The following is a 21,862-nucleotide window of genomic DNA, read 5'->3' on the forward strand; positions in this document are numbered from 1 at the left end:
TAGTAGAAGTAGTAGCTTCCATAGGAGGATTTTGTTCTTGAATCTCCAACCTTGTATTATGAACTACCAATGCCTTTGATGCTTGTTTGTCTTGAAGAGCTTGTTGTCTTTTAGAAAGGTTCTTCTTTTGGGGTGCCTTGCTTCCTCCTTTAGTTCTTGCCCATACTCCTTTACTTAGTAACACCAATGAAAGCTTGAAATCTTCAATTTCTAGTAATGCCCAAATCGGTTTAGGATAGATGAATGTTGCCTTGTATCCCAAAAATTGACTCAAAACTTGAAGATTTTGGTGTTTTAATCACTTGTTGTTGCTAAAGGAGTGATTAATTTTTGTTTTGAGGAAGTTTGGATTTGATTTGGTTGATTTTGGTTGAGAAATTTAATTTTTGTTGATGGAGAGGATGAGGGTTTTGGGGCTTTGGGTAGTGTTTGTGTTTGAAATAATGAAAATGAGTTGGGAAGGAGGGTTTAAAAGACCCGTTGAATTTTTGAAAAGTAGAGGGAGACGAGCGGCTTCAGGGTAGGGACGCTCGGATTCTACAATTTCTGGGTTCAGGAAAAGCGCATGGGGACGAGCGTCTCAAAGGTAAGACGAGCGGATTCTTGAGCTAGGACGAGCGTCCTATGCTGGAGATGCTCGGATTCCTTTCCAGGGAGAAATGGCAAAAATTGACAGTGCAAAGACGAGCGTCTTCCCTCTGGGACGACCGTCCTGGCTGAGACGAGCGGATTCCTTGCTGGGACGCTTGGATTCTCAGTCAGACCCAAAAATTAATTCTGCAGCTTCACAAGACAAGCGTCTTATGCACTGGACGCTCGTGTTCATTTCAAGACAAGCGGATTTGCCTCGGGACGCTCAGATTCTGCCTCTTCCACACGTTTTCAGGTCTATCCGTGGGTGCTTCATAACCCGTGTCATTTCATTCTTCAATTCTTGTGTTCTTCATTCTGGGGGCACTACAAAGGCATAGATAGCCTAGGAAATTGTTATTCCCACACTAAGGCAAAACACTACACATTAACAAACTCATAAGTCCCTCCCTCACTTCTCTCAAAATGATGAAAATCTTGATCAAGGCATAGAAATGCAAATCCAAAAATGACAAAAATGCAATACGATAATTAAAATGCAGGTTAGAGAGTTAGAATATTTACAAATTGTGGTCTAGGGAGGACTCCACCAAACTCTCATCCAATAATGAGATGTCAAGGGGGCATGTTCAAGGTGTTGTTGATGTTACTCAACACCTTGAAGAAGTAGTCGAAAGCTTGTTCATTGTCATGATAAAGATCTTCAATAGACCTTTGCACTTTTTGTTCTCAATGATGGTCTTGGGCCATAGCATTATCGATATAGGGATTGAATATCCCTTCAAACTCATCATCGCAAAGACCGCATACTGCGTCTACTTGATCACTAAAAATGTCTTGAGTTGATGAAGACAACTCTCCTTCTTTCTTTTCTTGGCCAATGAGGCCTTCTTCTTCACTTGTCATGGGTGAGCTTTTCAAGCTCTCATTGTTGCAATTTCGTTGCTCTTTTGATGGAGCATCATCCACTTTCTTCTTCCATTGAAATGCCAACTTCTTCCTATCATCTTTCCGGCTATAGTGATCAACCATAAAACATGGCTCATGTAATCGTGGAGCTCTCATAGTCTTGTCAAGATTGAAAGTGATGGTTTCATATCCCACTTCAAGGGTGAGCTCTCCATGTTTTACATCGATCACCGCTCCCGCGGTGTGGAAGAAAGGTATTCCTAAAATAATAGGAATGTTGGAGTCTTCTTCCATGTCAACAATAACGAAATCCACCGGGATGAAGAATTTGCCAATTCTTACGGGAACATCTTCCCACAACCCTAAAGGTGTCTTTTTGGATCTATCCGCCATTTGAAGCGTGATATTGGTGCATTTGAGCTCTCCCATTCCTAGCATCTTGCTTACCGAATATGGCATGACACTAACACTTGCCCCAAGGTCACATAAAGCTTTGTTGATTGTAGTGTCACCAATAGTGCATGGAATGGAGAAACTTCCCGGATCCTTGAGCTTTGGAGGTGAACTTCCATATAGAATGCCACTACTCACTTTAGTGAAAGCAATAGTCTGAAGCTTCCGGATTGATTTCTTCTTTGTAAGGATATGTTTCATATACTTTGCATAGGCCGGAACATGATTGATTAATTCCGTAAATGGAGCTGAGACTTCTAAATTCTTCACAATCTCCATGAATTTCCCAAATTGGTCATCAAACATAGGCTTAGCTTGACGACTCGGGAATGGAAGTCTAATCACAATAGGCTCCTTTTCTTTGGCCTTTTATTCATTTTTCTTTGAAACCTCTTGAATGGTGGGTTCTTCTTCTTTAGAGTTTTCAACAACTCTTTCCTTGTCACTAGCATTCACAACATCTTCATCAACGGGCCTTTCGGCCCCTCATACCTTGTACCACTCCTCAAATGGATGGCACTCACCGATTCTTGTCTTGGGGGATTACCTTGAGGTGGTAATTGCCCCTTTTGTCTTTGTGAACTTGAAGATGCTATTTGAGACATTTGGGTCTCCAACATCTTTGTGTGAGCTAGTATGTTGTTAATGGTGATGTCTTTTGCTTGGCTATCCTTTTGCATTTGAGTGAAAAAACTCTTGTTGGTTCTTTTGCATTTGGAGGACCGCTTTTTGAACATCAAAACCTTGGTCATTTGATTGAGTGTATGGAGTTTGATTTTGGTCACCTTGGTTTTGGTTGTAAAAGGGTCGTTGATTTTGGTTTCTCATTGGAGGTGGGGTGTATGTTGGTTGAGGGTTTTGAACATTTTGGCTTTTGTATGAGAGATTTGGATGGAATTTGGTGTTTTCATTGTAATAGTTGGAATAAGGGGTACCACTCTTGTATGCTTGAAAAGCATTCACTTGTTCACTTGTTCCCCTACATTAACTTTGGTCATGTCCCAAAGTTCCACAATTCCCACATATTCCACTTGGAATGGATGAAGATGCCACCATGGCATTAACATGTTGCTTTGGTAATTTGGAGGCTTCTTCAAGTTTCATCATAGCCTTCTCAAACTTCAAATTGATGGTATCAATATGAGCACTAAGTTGAGCACCCAATTGAGTAATGGAGTCCACTTCATGCTTTCCTCCTCTAGTAGCATTCCGAGGTCTACTATATTGTGAGTTATGGACCGCCATTTCCTCAATCTTGTTCCATGTTTGATTATCGTCAACTTTGGTGAACATACCATTTGATCCCATGTTTAGAATTTTTCGGGAGTCTTCATAAAGACCATTCCAAAATTGTTGTACCAGGAACCACTCGCTAAGTCCATGATGAGGACATGAGCGACAAGTTCCTTTGAATCGCTCCCAAGCTTCATACAAAGATTCTTCGCCCCTTTGTTTAAACCCCGTGATTTGGGCTCTTAGCATGTTAGTCTTTTCCGGAGGGTAGAACTTTTTGTAGAAAGCAAGAGCCAATTTCTTCCAAGAGTCAATACTAAGAGTAGCCTTATCAAGGCTCTTTAGCCATTGTTTCACGGTACCAATCAAAGAAAAAGGAAATAAGACCCATCGAATTTGGCCTTGAGTTACTCCGGTTTGAGAAATCGCATCACAATAGTCACAAATAGTCTCCATATGAGAATGAGGGTCTTCACTAGGCATTCCCCCAAATTGGCTTCTTTCGACTAATTGGATAAATGCGGATTTTGCAATGAAATTACCGGTCAAATGTTGTGGTGTGGGAGTACCATTGGGTAGGTTCTCCTCAGTTGGTACGGAATGTGATGAAAATTTAGGCATTGTGGGTTAATTTTGTGGTGGGTTTTGTTGGGTTCTCCTCTCCTTCTCTTGCAAAAGGGTTGATGAACTCAATCTTATTTGGTTGAATATCCACAATTTCACCAATACCTCTCAAAGTATTTCTAGCAAGTCTTCTATTGTTTGTCAAAGTTCTTTCAATTTCGTGATCAATGGGTAACAAGTTACCTTGTAATCTTCTAGAAATGCAAAATATCAAACAACTTGAAAATAATTAGAACAAACCATGAGGAGTTTTACTTCCCCAAGGCAAAGAAAGACACAACTAAGAACAATCAAAGAAAATTAAATCAACTTAACACTGTCCCCAGCAACGACGCCAGATGGTCGGGACGAGCGGATTGTGAAGGTCCAGGACGAGCGGACTGGGCGGTGGGACGCTCGGATTCTGGAGGGCTAGGACGAGCATCCCGAGGCTGCGACGAGCGGATAGTAGCTCAGCAAGCTTCTTCTTCATTTCTTCTTTTCTTCTTCCAACAATCCTTAAGGATTTTGTTGGGGATGCAAGGATCTTCTCATCATTGCCCATCTAATCCATTATTTACATAGGCCTTCTAGTCTTGTCTTCACTTTGATGCTTGGTCATTAGATTCGATCAATTTAGCTCCATTTTGCCATGAAAATGCAAGGTTTGCTGTCCTCTCCTACCAAGGAAACCATACCTCAAAGAATATGCAAAACGAAAGACTAAAGATAGTAAATGACCCAATTATGCACTAAAAAGCATAGGAACGAGGCTAATTCAAGGACTAAATATGCTCAAATATTGGCCACATCATAAACCCTTGCCTTTCTTCGGGATCTAAGGTAGTTCCTATCTTAAGTTCCTTCGGTTCAACTAAGGTTCCCATATTAATGGTTTCGGTATCTTCGATTACCGAGCTTCTTTGGTCGTATTCTTCCAACCCTTTAACCAATTGTGGAGGCGGTTTTACCTCATCATCATCTTCAATTAATTCGCCTTCGGCCTCATTCTCAATGTCATTACTAAAAAAATCATTTTCAAAAATTGAATTGCAATGTAAATAAAACAAGTCATAAGCAAACTGGTTCTTTTTATTATTAATTTGAAAATTCGCGAAATGCGATAACATTTGGGCCAACTGATCAGAATTCAGTTGTGGAATAGGGGTATTCGGGACAGGCCCCGGAATACCAGCATGAGAAGGAAAGACTGGGGAGGGGGTGTTTTCAACACTTGACACCATAGACTCAGACTTAGGACTCGACTCGGACTCAGACTCGGACTCGGACTCAGACTCGGAATCAGTTTCATCATCTGGGTTGAAAATCTTGCCCTCTCCAGTAGTTAATTTGAATAAAAGCCCTTTGTTGTCGGTCCATTTAATGGTTTTCCGCCATCCCCAGCTAGTCCTCTAAGGATCTACCTCGGAAATGAGGGTAGATAGATCGAACCTTTCACTTCTAAGGATCATGTTTACCAAACCTTCGTTCGGTATCTCAATTTTCTTCTCTTCTCCGAAGAGAAGGCCCAAAGCCCTATTATGAGTGATTGGGGCCGGTTTTGTCTTAACAGGCATTACGGTTAGGATGTCCTCAGGGATGTAGTAACAATCTTGGAATATTTTAATCCCGGGAAGTAGTCTCCTACGCTTCCAATCATAAATGGGTTCGGGAAAATCCAAACAAGGATCGGCTTCGCCGGCCCTCGTAAAGTATCCATTTAAAGTAAGAAGATACGATTCCATTTCGATTTCCCGGTCTTCGATCGGTTTCTTACTCTTCTTGAGATAATCTTTCCCGGTGGGTTTATATCCAAGCCCAAATGTCATCCCTTTGTCCATGGGTAGTTTGACTTCGAATGTATCTTCTCTTCGAGGGTATAATGATAAACCAAAGTATTTTCCGGTTTTGAAAACGACCTCGCAAACGCGACTATTTGTGTATAAGTCCATATTCTCCAACTCGGGATTGAGCTTGATGGTTTTGGCTACTTCGAACCCACACGGATCGTTGGGGGGGGGGGGGGGATCGTCCCTCACTGCGGAAGAGATATCCCCTCCGGCCACTACAATTGGTGTATCATTGATGGTAATGACCTCACCCTTGAAAGGGATTTTGATTTTTCGATGTAATGTTAAAGATACGGCCCCAGCCGCATAGATCCAAGGCCTACCTAATAGAAAATTGAAGGATGATGTGACATCTATCACTTGACATGTTATTTCTCGTTCCGTGAATCCAACCCGAATCATTATGTTGACTAGTCCGGACACTCGACGTACTGTACCATCGAAACCCCAAACCGTTTGATTGGTTGATATGAAATCATTCTTTTCAAGGCCAAAAATGTGAGCGGTCTTTAAAGGAAGGACATTTACAGCGGACCCGTCATCCACTAAAGTCATCGGAACGTGTTTGTTCCGACATATAATAGCAATATAAAGGGCAAAGTTGTGTTGAGGCCCAAACGGGGGAAGATCCCCATCTGAAAATGTCACGGCATTGGTGAGCCTTGGTTGGACGATGGAAGTAACCATGTTGTCGGGAGTGACATTTGCTGACACAGTCATATTCATAAGAGCTTGAAGTAAAGCTTGTCGGTGTTCAAATGAACTCAACATGAGTTACCAAATGGATACATCGGTCTTAGTATTTTGGAGTTGCTTGATTAGGGAAGCCTCGAAGGTCGTCCCTTCACCAAGAACCTCGACTGTTGCAGGCTCTTTGGAAGATACTTTTTCAGGGATGTCCTTAGAACTAGAGGCATGGCTTGCCTTCTCGACGCGAAATGGGCGCCCAAATCGAGTCAAATGATTAGACTCATGGGCTTATTTCCTTAGTCGTTGGATATCTGCTTGTGTGTGAGGAACAGTAGCACCCTTAGTAAGGTATATATCATCCTCATCATCGGCTCAAATACCGTTAACTTCGTTAGTATTTTCGGAGAGATAAGGAGTTCAATCTATAGCAAAATTTCCAATATGAATTTCATTCTTTGGGCTTGGTAGGTACTTAGATAAATCCACAAATATATTCCCGATGTACACCCCATTAGATAACACGAGCGAGTGGGACGGAAATGATCAACATTGTCTTCGACAGTGATGAAATTGACATGGTCACCAAATGGGTTAGTGACGTTGTTGGGCTTTGTAGTCGGGATTGGGAGCGTTCCGTTCTCAATCATATCTTGGATTTCATGCTTTAGCTTAAAGCAATTCTCAATGTCATGACCCTTTCCTTGATGGTAGGCACAATATGCATCGGGTTTTTACAATTTCTTTCGTTGTTCAACCGGTATATCGGGGATTGGACCAATGGGCTTTAGCTTTCCTTGGGCCATTAGTCTTTGAAGAGCATAAGCATAGGTACACCCAATATCAGTAAATACTCTTGGGCTTTGGCGTTGTGGCCTTTTGGACCCATTTTCGAGTGCATTAATGGCTTCCACAAAGTTAGTAGTTGTGAGAGCCTTACTCTTAGAAGATGATCCCGGGTATCCCTTAGGTTTTTCGACTTCAGTGGCTCTAAGATCGTCTTTGACTTTCCTTCCACTTCGGGCCAATTCTTTAAAATAATTGAAGTTATGGTACTTGAGAGCATTTCGGTAGACGGGTGGTAAATTATTTATGAACATATCCACCATTTCAACCTCACCGGGCTTCTTAGCTAGCTTCACGCTTTCACCACGCCACCTTGAATAGAACTCGGTGAAACCTTCCTTTTCTTTTTGGGTCATCACCTCTAATGTTCCCATAGGGGTTTGGATTTCCATATTATCAGCATAGTGTCTGCAGAATTCAACTGTGACGTCTTTAAAAGTGGGAAAATTCTTTAGGTCTAAGTTGTAGAACCATGCTTTTAGGTGAGTACCCAAGGATTGAGCAAATATTTTAGAGAGCATTTCAGCAGGTACTCCCTTCAAAGCTAGGTAATCCTTGTATGACTTAACATGATGGACCGGATCCTCAGTGCCCTCAAACATTGGAATATCAGTAAGTGCAAAGTTTGCGGATAGCTTGTCTAGAACTAGAGTATAGGTCCTTGCATTTTCGAAATGGATACTTTTCCCTTGGGCTAATTTCAATCTATGTTCGATAAACTGAAACAATTTCTCCAAATTGGATTGAGATGGGACGGATGAGTCGGTGAGCTTGGACTCGATATTCTCCATCCGAGTCATCATAAGTTCCATTGTTGCACTAAGCTTGTTGATTGCGTCTTCCATTACTTTAAGTCAGGTATTCGGCGGCCTTTCTACAAGAAAACCCGCACCAATCAATATTTTGGATAAAACCTGCACACCTTGGACTTGACCCAAAAACATGACCCATATGAGAAGACTCGGACTTGAACAAGACTATAGGTTCGACCCCTAGGTTCATTTTGACATGGGTTAGACTTATGGTTGACTTTAGACATCGGTTTGACCCAAACTTGGGATTTTAACGAGATTCGACGGCATAGCGACTCGATTTTAGACTGGGCTAGGTATCACCAAACCCGTGATTGGACCGTGTACGGCCCATGGGTTCGATGGAGGGACGTCTATGGGGGCTAGTTGAAGCGTTCCTTGTGGTTTGACTTGGACTCATGTGATTTGGACCCAAGATTTGAACTTGTGTGATCCAAATGTGTCATATCCTAGATTCTTTAGGATATGGGGGAGATGACCTTGTATAGTTAAGATACTACCTTAGACTCGACTCAATCTCATGCTTGATTAAGAATCGGGAATTTACATGGGTCGGATTAATTTGAAAAAAAAAAGTTGTATCAAATTGGGCATTATAACGGCCTAAAAATGTCCTTTTTAGATCGTTTTTGAAAATCGAAATATTGAAAATGCTATTTTCAAAACTCCGGATCGAAAATAGAGTTAAAATATGGGTAAGAATCTTAACTCTATTACTTCGCTTAGGAAGTGATTCTTTCGAAAGTTCGGGATTGGTAAATAGAGTTAAAATATGGATGAAATCTTAACTCTATTTGGGCATTATTTCGCCTTGGAAAATGGATCTTTTTTATTTCAAAAGCTGATGAGTTTAAAGACTCGGGATTGAAATAGGGTATGTAATTTTTTGAAATTTGGGCAAACAAGGCAGACCAAAATTTTTGCCTGATTGAAATTAATTTGAATTTTCGAAAACAGAAGCCTATTCTAGACACTGATTTTCGAAAATAGGTTTGAAAAACATGACTCGGGATCAAGCAATCACGTAGTCATTCACATATTATGGATGCTATGCATGGCCTAAACTCTTCTAAGTCTCGGTCGGTCTTCTAAAGTGGGTCTATGTCAATGATTCCGCTTCATTAGGGAAGAGTAGACCCGCCATAAGTATTGTACAAAATGGTCGGGAATCCACTTGCTAACCTCCACGAAACCACCTTGGTCTTTAAACCGGAATAGTGGACGTCATCAAGTAACAATGCAATCGATACACGGGCTTGATGGTCCTCCTAAAGTCTCAATTAGGGTTTATGCATGATAAACAAAAATAAAATATAAACTAGGTAAAACTAATAGCCATTATTTTCTATTTTCAAGCTTTAAGTCCCCAGCGAAGTCGCCAAATTGTGGACAAGGGAAATTTACATCCACGCGAAAATATGTGATTTAGAGTCACCACTAAATTTTTAAATGGAATTTAGAAACCAAGTAGAGATTTAGGTTCGTTTGAATTTACGTGTTAGGAAGTTTGATTAAATTCTTTAATTAACACCCAACCCCGCCCGTTGGAATAACGGTCTCTACTAATAGAAAACAATGGCTATGTTGGCTACGAGCTCATATGTACAATCGTTGTTTTAAAACCCTAGTATGTGACATCAATTCTCTGCCGATTTAATGCAATTAAACTTCGTCGAGTTATTTAGCATGTGAAGTTCATTAACTATTCCAGTAAACAAACAAAAAGGAGATAGAGAAGAAGGTTTACTTATCTTTAGCATAAGATAGATTAGCGAACATTAGTTGCATAACAATTACAATAACAATTGCAAATCAAACAACAAACGAATGCAAAAGAGCAAACCAAGGAGGGCATGCATAACGAGGTTGGCCGAGACCTTTTCGGTCAATTTGGGATCGTACAAGACCTATTCTAAGTCAAGTCGGGTTTCATTCATGTGACATGTGATAAACAATCAAATTAGATTAAGTTATTTCATAATTAATCTGGTTAAAACAAACATGCAATCTTCACTTTAATTATTTCATAACTAAATTAGACATGTGAGTAATCATGTGAAAATAAGACTAATTCTTAGTCTTAGAAGAAAACGTGACCTATGAAGGATTCAAACATATGAGAAAAACAAATCAACACAAACAATGCTATTCATGCGATTTCATGCAATTCTAATTAATCATATCCAATTAGTTAAAGCAAAACATGTGAATTAATAAAAAAGATTTCATCTTTTATATGTTAACATGCCAAAAATATCAGATCTCAATGAATTCTAAGATAGATCTAACAAAAGAACATAATTAAACAAGTCCTATGCTTAATTGAAATAAACATGCGATATGTGCAACAAGATTGTCAGAAATCATTCTAATTCCTAACAGAAAACAAATCCATATGTAATATAAGCCATCCATTGGCATTAACAACGACATATGATATCCCATCCTCCTTCATACATAAATTATATCACAATAATATCAAACTCCACATGGAAAAGAGTTAGTTAACGATATAAACAATATATGATCATAATTGAAGAAAACGAAATAAAGGAGGAAAAAGAGAAAGGGATTATTGCATCCTCAACCTACATGTATCTTTGACAAAGTCTTCGTGTCATAATCGATTGTAGATATTGTCTTGAGGGGCCGCCTTCGACGAGTTTGTTTGCAACACCGAAATCTTCTTTGAAAATAAAGGTTGATTTTGTTTTTAGCTTTGTGAATTCGTTCCTAATCAGTGTAACACCCCGTAATTTCGGACCGTTATTATTTTGCGAAAGTAATTTATTAATCAAGTTGAATTTAATATTAATGTATTTGAAGTAAAAATAATTCAAAGAAATATAATTTTATTATATTTTGAGGTAAATTATTTATTTTGATAGTTTCGAAACGTTTAAAAATAGTTTAAACCGTGTAAAAATCTTTTAATTCGAAATAAGGGCATATCGGGAAAAAAATGACAACCCTTTTGAAAATTGGGCAAACGATTTTGGAAATGGGTCGTATGAGTATTCAATTTTCTTGTAATCTCGTGTTTAAGAACTTTGGTCTTGTCGTAATTTGCGTTTGACAAACGGTTTTAATTATTATCGAAACGAGCCAAACCCGACTCGTAAAATCCCGACTAAAAACCCGCTCCCTTCCTCCTTTCCTTTCCTTTTCCCGCGGCACCCCTTCCCCCTTCCTTTTTTCTGATTTTCTTGTCTAACTTTACCTTCCTTTATGTTCTAAATAATTCCCAAATCAAAAACATACAAAATCCAAGCTAAATTCATCATAATTTCTTCGTTTCTTGTCGGATTTTCACATAATTTATATTTTCGGAATCCTCTCTTCAAGATCTACATCCTGGTATATTTTAATTTCAGTTTTCTTGATGTCGTTTTAAGACGATTTTCGGTATAATTTCGGTTTTTATGCTTATTATTGTGTTTTTATTGTTTATTTAGGTGAAGATTTGGAAGACGAGTTTAGGGACTCGTATATAGTCGAAGATAGTGGCTAGTTGCATGTTAGGGTTTTGTATTCAAGGTGCTAATTGCCTTTTTCTAGCTTAAGGTAACATATTTCGAGTTACTCGACGAATAATCGTCACATTCTTTGCTTTTTGTATGTTTTTGTGATTTTTGTTTGAGTAGTTAAATTTCATATGATAAAATGGGTTGCATGCATTTCTAATGCTTGTCTTTTGTTAGTTTAAGTTAACATATTAGTATAGGAATGTTTAATTGATGTTTCAGACGGTGTTAAACTGAACAAAAATGGAGAAATGGAGGTGTGGGGGTGGCGGCCAGCAGGCCCGACAGGCCACGGAAGGCCCACGGCTGCCTTGGGGTTGGCCCGGGTTGGTCCGTTGGTTGTTTCGCGGATTTTCATGCATTATTTGTCATTTCAGGTTCATTAATGTTATAGTTAGTATAAGTCACATATGAGTACACTTTTGAATTGAACCATATTAGTAGTAAAAATTATGTTAATGGTAAAAATTATGTTTATATTGGTAGTTGCACATGTTAGGATAGATTATAAAATGAAATTGTTATGAATAGGCTCAAAATGAATTTTATAGCGAAAATTGTAATGTTTGGATGATTGTGCCGAAAACTGAGCCTTAGTCCCTTTGTCGATTCGATGTCGATCAATTGTGTGATTGGTCACCGCAATTTAACCCGCACTGTCCGCAGATCGGGGTTGCGGGTAAAAATTCGGTTGGATGAAATTTTATATGAATTGGATAATCGGCCTTTTTCTTGTTTTAGGCCATTTATTATATTTTTATTTCACATGTGTAGTTAGTTGATTTGAGTAGCTTCTTATATTGTAGAAACGGCCTTAGATTCCCTGAAACCTTTAATATTGTTAATATTGCTAGAAATGGTATTGGTATTAAATACTTCTTGCAGGTTGTTGTGTTTGTCATAGATAGGTCTTTATAGTCTTTGACGAGTATATGTTCACTGCTTAATAGCCTTTGTGTTCCTGACTTGGTGGGATTATATCCAAGTTGGGGCATGACCTCGTTACTTATTTTGATAGTAAGTGGTCAGCTTAAGTACTAGCCAACCTTTTGGTGGACTCCTTAGGGTACTCACTTTGTTTTAGAAAAATTGTGGTTCTTGGGTGCGGTGGTGTGTATCCGCATGTCTAGGTCTCAGGCAGATTTTAGGCTAGGGTTGTGTTGTGTCTTGGCCATGTTTTGATAGAACCTCTGAGCCAAGATACCGGTTCGATTACCTTCCCTACCTCGTGGTATAGACTCGAGTTACAGAGTGACTATTGACGGTGCTAAGAACTTATGCCTGTCTTTGATATATTGCCTTTTCTTGTATGGTGATTTTATGAATTGTAATAGGTGAGATGTAAGCCGGTTACAATTGATAAAGTTTGGATTACTGCTTGTTATATGTTTCACATGATAGTTTAGTTTGGTCAGTTTAGGGCTCATATGTTAGAATACTTGATAATTAAATGGTTTATCATGTTGTTTACATGTCACACTACATGTTACATTAAAAATGACATTTCGTGGCTGGGAGGACTCGAAGTTACTCCCCACTGAATTGTGGCTTTCGTATTTGTATAAAATGCGATTGACAGGTTGTTGATGCTTAGATGGGGTACACGGACGAGCTAGTGAGCAAAAGAACCTTGGACCTAGTTTGGCTATTTTTGTAGTAAACCTTTAAATAGTTGGCTGTGTATATATTGTGAAGGGACATATGTCTCCCTCTTTTATTTTGGTTTGTATCATTATATTTTCTTATCTTTAGCATAGTTATGTAAATTAGTTCTTAGCATTTGCAGGTCTTTGCATCCTCCTCTTGGAAATGTTTGTGAATGGTTTAGAAAAGTTTTAAAAATTACAGGTTTTTGTCTAGTTGAACCAATTACAAACATATCCTGTCAGTTTTTCTGTAGAATTTACGTGTTTATCTTTTGTTAAAAATGAGGGTGTCACAGTTGGTATCAGAGCCTATTTGCTCCCGACGCACGTTTGTGCACCCCAATATAAATCACTTGACCTTTAAATAATAAACTTGAGAGATGGGTAGGATGGGTAGAGATAGGATTTTATGTGGTAGTCTGTTTGTGATTGCTAATTGTTAGGTTCTAACCAATGTTCTCTTTTGCAAGATGGCTCTCCAAGAAATGTAGATAATGCAATCTTACAAGCTAAGTGTGTTGATTGTTAGTTATTAATTTTGGTGCCGTTAAAGATTGGTTATGCCAAATGAAGAATGCTTCCACTTTCTCGATATTTCTTTCCGTAGTCGGTGTATCTTACCTTAACCTTCCAATCTCGTTGTTTATTCATCTTTCAAATTCCTCTTCTCTCGCCTTGGTAACTACTCTTCAATTCTTTCTCCCGATTCATCCTTAGTTCGTTTTCTTCTTATAATAAAAGTCCATGTGGACACCTTCCTTTTATTCCGCAGGATAGTTCCCTTGTTCAAGAGAACCCGGTTTTGAGAGAATGTATCATTGGAGGGCGTGAACGAGTTGAGAAATTGATTGTTTAAGGTTTGAGTTGTATAGGAGAATATAACTTGGGATCCTTTGGTCAGTTTTGTTAGTTGTGCTTGATATGAGAGCCTAGTGAGTTGAGAAACACCTTGGTATTTATGTCTATTGAGAGCTTGTTTGTTATAGATGATTGAGCATGGGTACTACTTTAGCACATAAGATGGAATGAACCTGAGCTACTCCATTTGAGAGTCTCGATGTTTCCTGTGGAGAATTAAAGGAATGATAAGTAGCCCTAATCCTTGTAGGCCTTGAAAGGAATACAATAGGACGTTGACGTTGCTTAATGGATTGGTATCGTACTTTGGAATTAGTTAGTTTGTTAAACCTTTCGAGTTAACCAAATCTAATATATAGTAGCCGAAGTTTGAGAACACGTGGTTGACCACATTAATCATATCTGAATTTGGGAATTTTGGTGGAACGTTGATCGATGTAGTTCGTGAGTTCAAAGATGTGATTCTAATTTATGGTATCGGAGACTAGAAGTATTAAGTGGTGAGATGATGGAGTAAACAAGCCATGGTATTTGGGGATGACATAGTAAGTGAAGTTCAATGACGAGAATTGTAAAGGAGATACTTTGGGACATGGATGGTAATAAATGAATTTGTGTGGTGAATTGATTTTGGCTCTTAGAACCAATTGAGTTGATGAATAACTACCATTGTGGAGTCCTTGTTAGTCCTATGATTTGGTAGACATTTGGGGCCTTGTTGAGCACCTTAGTGAAGTAACCTTATCATATCGATCATAAGCTTTGATGAGTGTTTGGTAAGCGGTAACCTTTTCATTATGCCGCTTTTGTTCTCCTTTCTTCCTCTTTAACGTTCGTTGAACCCTGTTCTTATGCCAAAGTTTACGTATCTTCTTCTTGCCCGAGATATCTTCTTAACTCGAATACCTCTTATTTTTGTCAACCGTTATCTTTACAGTTCGACTCCTTATTTCCTAACATGTCATTTGTTCCTTGCTTATGCTTCCTTAACGCCTTTTTATAATACTATTTGTTTTGAGAAATGTTGGCCTTGGTTGGACATCATGACCTTTGAAGGGATTGTTGTGTTTGACCCTTTCCTGGTTTTGAGAGGATTTGATATTGGAAAGACTTAGGTAGTGTGGTGAGACATACTTGATGGTTCTTATACCTATAGATCCTTGATAAAGTGAGTACGTTGGATTGGTGGATTTTATGTGTCAGATGTGAGTTGCTTTGGTTACTAAGATTATGGACCATGGCATTGTTGTTTATGTTTGGATACTCGTGCCTAGTACTTGACTTAAAATGGATGAAACTGAATGGTGGATTTGAGGATATGGGATTGACTAAGTAGACGAGTTTTTGATTGGCTTCTATAATCACTTTTGATATGAGGGTTTGATAATGTATATGTTACCGTGTGAGAAATGTTAAATGTGGGGTTATTAGTTGATTTTAGTGAGTGATATTGATTACTACTTGAGCTATGGTATGAGAGTGAGAGTAAGCTACATTATTGGGAAGTTTTAGCACTTGTTTTAATAACTAGAAAGGGTAATGGTATGGTTGACACCAATTGCTAGGTTAAAGAACATAGTTTCAATTTAGGGTTTTAGGATCTCTGAGGTGATAAAGTGTTGTTAAAATTAAGACCTTGTTCCTTGGGAATTTGATGGTAAGTAAGTTTAGGATGTCAAATTTGAAAGAATATTCCTTGGGATGTTGATGACCATAATGGATTGGTGATATGATTTGATATTAGTTGGCTCTTGAGAGTTCTTGAGTTGAGAGAGACTTAGTATTGAGAAGAATTTGTTAATCCTATAGTTTTATAGACCTTGAGGTCGCATTGAGTACTTGTGATGGTGTGATGGTGTTGTAGCTGAGTATAGTTCCGCTTTTGGGAATCCTTAGTAAGTAAAAGGATAGAGAAACTTGAGATCCTATTGATTTTTCAGATTTTGGGGTTGGTATGTTACTACCTTGTTTTGAAATGAGAATATGGTGAACTATTTGAGGAACTTTCTCTTGGAGTTTATAGCTTGGTATTGGAATTATTGATTAAAGGTTTATTTGTTTTGAGGAACCCATAGTTGACACTAGTTGGATACGAATATAGCTTTGTTGGAAGCCTTGACCTTAGGCTTGTGGAAGTTGTTTCTGGATGTTTGAGGATTTGGAACGATGAGATCACACTTATAGTGGAATACCTTGTTTCAGGGAATAGATTAGGATGAGGTAACATAAGCGATTGAGGAAACCCTTGGGAGTGATGTGGTTATGAGTTTTGTTGTTAGGAAGTTTTGGAACCGTTTTGAGTGATGTTGTTGTTTGAGACAAAGGTGTCTGGCGTTCCTTGTTGTCTAATTTCCCTTCTTCCTTGATCATGAGCGCTACCGCTCATACCTCTCTTCCTTACTTCATCATACTCCTCTCATAAGTTTGATGTTGGTAACCTATGAAACTCCATTTTTGACACCCTTTTAGGTTCGACTTCAATTCTTACTCCATGAAATTCATACAGCTCTTTTGATTAGTTAAGCTTGAATCCTTTTAACATACTTTGTTTTTTTTTTTTTATGCTATCTAAGTTACTTTCCTTTTTGTACAACTTCTAAACTTTCAAGCTACCGGGTTCGATTCATTCTTAAAAGTTTATGTCACTTCTGCAAACCTAACCTATTTTTGAAGACTTGAAAATGAAAATTTGATGTAGTTCCCTATTCCTTTCTTGAATATAAACTCATTTACCGTAATTTTAATTTCTAGACCCGAGATTTCGTTAAGATTTGTCTCTGATTTGGTAAGACAGCGTTCTTGTGTGCACGACAAGAGCAATTCCGTTCCATGAATGAGACATATATTCTTGAAAAACTCTTCATTAATGTTTTGAAGGTATTTTGGTTTTTGATTTATACAAATGATTTGCCTTTTTACCTTATTTTGATATGAAATGTGGATGTTCCTGTCTGATCAACAAGAGTATCACCGTTTCATTGAAAAGATACCTATATTTTCTTATGATGATATTATTAAGATGTTGTTTACTATAATTTCTCCTTCTAAGTTTCGAGGACGAAACTTTTTAAAAAGGAGGGGTGATTGTAACACCCCGTAATTTCGGACCGTTATTATTTTGCGAAAGTAATTTATTAATCAAGTTGAATTTAATATTAATGTATTTGAAGTAAAAATAATTCAAAGAAATATAATTTTATTATATTTTGAGGTAAAGTATTTATTTTGATAGTTTCGAAACGTTTAAAAATAGTTTAAACCGTGTAAAAATCTTTTAATTCGAAATAAGGGCATATCGGGAAAAAAATGACAACCCTTTTGAAAATTGGGCAAACGATTTTGGAAATGGGTCGTATGAGTATTCAATTTTCTTGTAATCTCGTGTTTAAGAACTTTGGTCTTGTCGGAATTTGCGTTTGACAAACGGTTTTAATTATTATCGAAACGAGCCAAACCCGACTCGTAAAATCCCGACTAAAACCCGCTCCCTTCCTCCTTTCCTTTCCTTTTCCCGCGGCACCCCTTCCCCCTTCCTTTTTTCTGATTTTCTTGTCCAACTTTACCTTTCTTTATGTTCTAAATAATTCCCAAATCAAAAACATACAAAATCCAAGCTAAATTCATCATAATTTCTTCGTTTCTTGTCGGATTTTCACATAATTTATATTTTCGGAATCCTCTCTTCAAGATCTACATCCTGGTATATTTTAATTTCAGTTTTCTTGATGTCGTTTTAAGACGATTTTCGGTATAATTTCGGTTTTTATGCTTATTATTGTGTTTTTATTGTTTATTTAGGTGAAGATTTGGAAGACGAGTTTGGGGACTCGTATATAGTCGAAGATAGTGGCTAGTTGCATGTTAGGGTTTTTTATTCAAGGTGCTAATTGCCTTTTTCTAGCTTAAGGTAACATATTTCGAGTTACTCGACGAATAATCGTCACATTCTTTGCTTTTTGTATGTTTTTGTGATTTTTGTTTGAGTAGTTAATTTTCATATGATAAAATGGGTTGCATGCATGTCTAATGCTTGTCTTTTGTTAGTTTAAGTTAACATATTAGTATAGGAATGTTTAATTGATGTTTCAGACGGTGTTAAACTGAACAAAAATGGAGAAATGGAGGTGTGGGGTGGCGGGCCAGCGAGCCGGAGAGCCACGGCAGGCCCACGGCTGCCTTGGGGTTGGCCCGGGTTGGTCCGTTGCTTGTTTCGCGGATTTTCATGCATTATTTGTCATTTCGGGTTTATTAATGTTATAGTTAGTATAAGTCACATATGAGTACACTTTGAATTGAACCATATTAGTAGTAAAAATTATGTTAATGGTAAAAATTATGTTTATATTGGTAGTTGCACATGTTAGGATAGATTATAAAATGAAATTGTTATGAATAGGCTCAAAATGAATTTTATAGCGAAAATTGTAATGTTTGGATGATTGTGCCGAAAACTGAGCCTTAGTCCCTTTGACTGATTCGATGTCAGTCAATTGTGTGATTGGTCAGCCGCAATTTAACCCGTACCTGTCGCAGGACTGGGGTTGCGGGTAAAAATTCGGTTGGATGAAATTTTATATGAATTGGATAATCGGCCTTTTTCTTGTTTTAGGCCATTTATTATATTTTTATTTCACATGTGTAGTTAGTTGATTTGAGTAGCTTCTTATATTGTAGAAACGGCCTTAGATTCCCTGAAACCTTTAATATTGTTAATATTGCTAGAAATGGTATTGGTATTAAATACTTCTTGCAGGTTGTTGTGTTTGTCATAGATAGGTCTTTATAGTCTTTGACGAGTATATGTTCACTGCTTAATAGCCTTTGTGTTCCTGACTTGGTGGGATTATATCCAAGTTGGGGCATGACCTCGTTACTTATTTTGACAGTAAGTGGTCAGCTTAAGTACTAGCCAACCCTTTGGTGGACTCCTTAGGGTACTCACTTTGTTTTAGAAAAATTGTGGTTCTTGGGTGCGGTGGTGTGTATCCGCATGTCTAGGTCTGCACAGATTTTAGGCTAGGGTTGTGTTGTGTCTTGGCCATGTTTTGATAGAACCTCTGAGCCAAGATACCGGTTCGATTACCTTCCCTACCTCGTGGTATAGACTCGAGTTACAGAGTGACTATTGACGGTGCTAAGAACTTATGCCTGTCTTTGATATATTGCCCTTTCTTGTATGGTGATTTTATGAATTGTAATAGGTGAGATGTAAGCCGGTTACAATTGATAAAGTTTGGATTACTGCTTGTTATATGTTTCACATGATAGTTTAGTTTGGTCAGTTTAGGGCTCATATGTTAGAATACTTGATAATTAAATGGTTTATCATGTTGTTTACATGTCACACTACATGTTACATTAAAAATGACATTTCGTGGCTGGGAGGACTCGAAGTTACTCCCCACTGAATTGTGGCTTTCGTATTTGTATAAAATGCGATTGACAGGTTGTTGATGCTTAGATGGGGTACACGGACGAGCTAGTGAGCAAAAGAACCTTGAACCTAGTTTGGCTATTTTTGTAGTAAACCTTTAAATAGTTGGTTGTGTATATATTGTGAAGGGACATATGTCTCCCTCTTTTATTTTGGTTTGTATCATTATATTTTCTTATCTTTAGCATAGTTATGTAAATTAGTTCTTAGCATTTGCAGGTTTTGGCATCCTCCTCTTGGAAATGTTTGTAAATGGTTTAGAAAAGTTTAAAAAATTATAGGTTTTTGTCTAGTTTAACCAATTACAAACATATCCAGTCAGTTTTTCTGTAGAATTTACGTGTTAATCTTTTGTTAAAAATGAGGGTGTCACAATCAGATTTTAGATCCGAAAGATGTTTTAGAAACCTAAGAGAGTCTAGTTTTCAGATCTGGGATTTAGGTCAGGTTGTTTTAGGTTTTGAGGCATGAAATTTGAGGGTTTGTGTCTCGGTGTCTCGTGATTTGATGAGGGTTTTAAACTTTTAATTGTATTAGCTTTCAATCCCCTTGAATGAAGGATGAATGAAGGGTATTTATAGTGAAAGGCTTGATTGGGGAAGGTTTTAGGTGGGTTGGGTGGTTCACACAAAAAAATAAAGAGTATTTTCAAATTTTTTAACTCCTTCCAGATTCAGATACATTCTCTTAACAAAAGAAAAGATATTGATTGAATTATGGAAAGTAAGGAAGTCTTACTCTCACACGTTTGGAATAAGCAACGTGAACGAGATTTACGAGCTTATTTTAATGAGTTATAACTTTCTAAAAGACAAATTTATCAAGTATGGAAAAGATACCGACAAATATTTTACCTTAAAGAAAGATTGGATTGAAATTAGAAAAGCGAAATAAACTCTTTTTTGGCAGTTTGTGTTGTCCAAAATTTTGGAGGCTTTTTATGGTTATTTTCGGAGTTGGAAGCTCCTAAAATAATATTAATTAGTCTTATTAATATTATAGATAGAATTCCTACTAGAATTGGAAGATTTGGATTGAATTTATGGAAGGAAGAATAACAACATCTTAAGAGGTCATCTTAAGAGGTTGTAATTCACGGTTTTGGCAACGAATTAGGAGCAATATTTGACTGATATTTTTAACTGGATATGGCTTAATGGGTAGGCTTGAGTGTCTATTTTGGATAGGTGTTGGTTCGAGCTCGAGCTTCGAGGCCCAGGGTAGGTCGATCTGACCGTAAGTGAGCAAAGGTCGTGCTCGGGCTTGATTTGGGTAGTTGTGTCGATGGGAGGTATAAGGTGGGCTAAAAATGGTCGGTTGGGTTTCCAGCAAAGATATTTGAATACTAGACTCACTATAGATGAAAATGGGTTAGAAATCTTTCTGAAAATCGGATCAAAATGAGCCCAAAATCGAGCTCCAAATCGAGCTGCTTCGAGCTAGAGATCGTAACAAAACTCGAGTTTTTCTAATCGAGATTTAAAATGGAATTTAAAATGATTTTTCAATTCAGAATAAACTAAAAGACGAAAAATAATATTTATTTTATTTTCAATAAAAATAAATATGGGTAAATAAATTCAAATTAAGGTAAAATAAAATGAATTCATTTGAAATGTGAAAATTAATTTAAATTTCATTTAAATTAATTAAATTCCTCGTCGATAACGCCCATTCTACATCGAAAATAAGCACGGAATAATGACTAAGTCGAGTAGTTATGTACATGTCGTCTTATCATCATCGGGTGTTGGTCGGGATTTTTATAGATGGCAATATCGACAGATACGGGTATCTACAGAATATTTTGAGCATACTCTTGATCATGTCATGAACAAAATCTTGAATTAACTGATTTGAAAGAACAAATTCTTGATATTGCAAAAAAAATCAAGTTTTAAAATCGAAGGTTAAGAAGTTGAATTTTAAGGTTACAACTGATTCAGCTATAACCTTAGAATCAGTTCAATCTCAAAAAGTTATTTTAAAATCTATGGTTATAGCTAATGATGTTATAACTTCAGATCTAAAAGAGAAAAATGATTTTCTGGAATCTATGGTTATAGTTAATGATGTTATAACTTCAGATCTAAAAGAGAAAAACAACCTTCTAAAATCCGAGGTTATAGCTCATGAAGCTGTAACTATAGAACTAAAGGAGAAAACTAATTTTCTCACACATCAATTGAAAGATTTGAAGTTCGAATTGATTAATATCAAGAAACAACATTATGTTGAGGTGTGATACAATTATTTTATACCGTCTTTACCAACCCAATTCTTAGTTACTTTAGCCCCGATTATTGTTAATAATTATCGTTTTAGCTCAATGATGCATTTTGGTAGTACCTGCGTTGTTTGGATGTGTTTCAACGCAATTTCGCTTTAATGTGTAGGTGTCGTGATCGAGGATCGC

General features: G+C 37.5%; 1 protein-coding gene and 1 non-coding gene across 2 annotated transcripts; one reads left to right on the plus strand and one right to left on the minus strand.

Moving 5' to 3' along the window:
• The first annotated feature begins 3,328 nt into the window (after positions 1-3,328).
• On the plus strand, positions 3,329-3,435 carry LOC141624594 (small nucleolar RNA R71). The gene has a single exon (XR_012534399.1). It is a non-coding gene; the product is annotated as a small nucleolar RNA R71 (small nucleolar RNA).
• Positions 3,436-7,060: 3,625 nt separating this feature from the next.
• LOC141617858 (uncharacterized) lies at positions 7,061-8,017 on the minus strand. The gene has a single exon (XM_074434993.1). The coding sequence runs from the start codon at positions 8,015-8,017 to the stop codon at positions 7,061-7,063; it is 957 nt and encodes a 318-aa protein (XP_074291094.1).
• Between the last annotated feature and the right edge of the window lie 13,845 nt (positions 8,018-21,862).

The sequence above is a fragment of the Silene latifolia genome, chromosome X (genome assembly GCF_048544455.1).
Source record: "Silene latifolia isolate original U9 population chromosome X, ASM4854445v1, whole genome shotgun sequence".
In the NCBI taxonomy this organism is placed as follows: domain Eukaryota; kingdom Viridiplantae; phylum Streptophyta; class Magnoliopsida; order Caryophyllales; family Caryophyllaceae; genus Silene; species Silene latifolia.

Bases quoted from the DNA above. Each gene is read 5' to 3' on its own strand.
- LOC141617858 (XM_074434993.1), bottom strand. From the start codon at position 8,017: ATGGAAGACGCAATCAACAAGCTTAGTGCAACAATGGAACTTATGATG.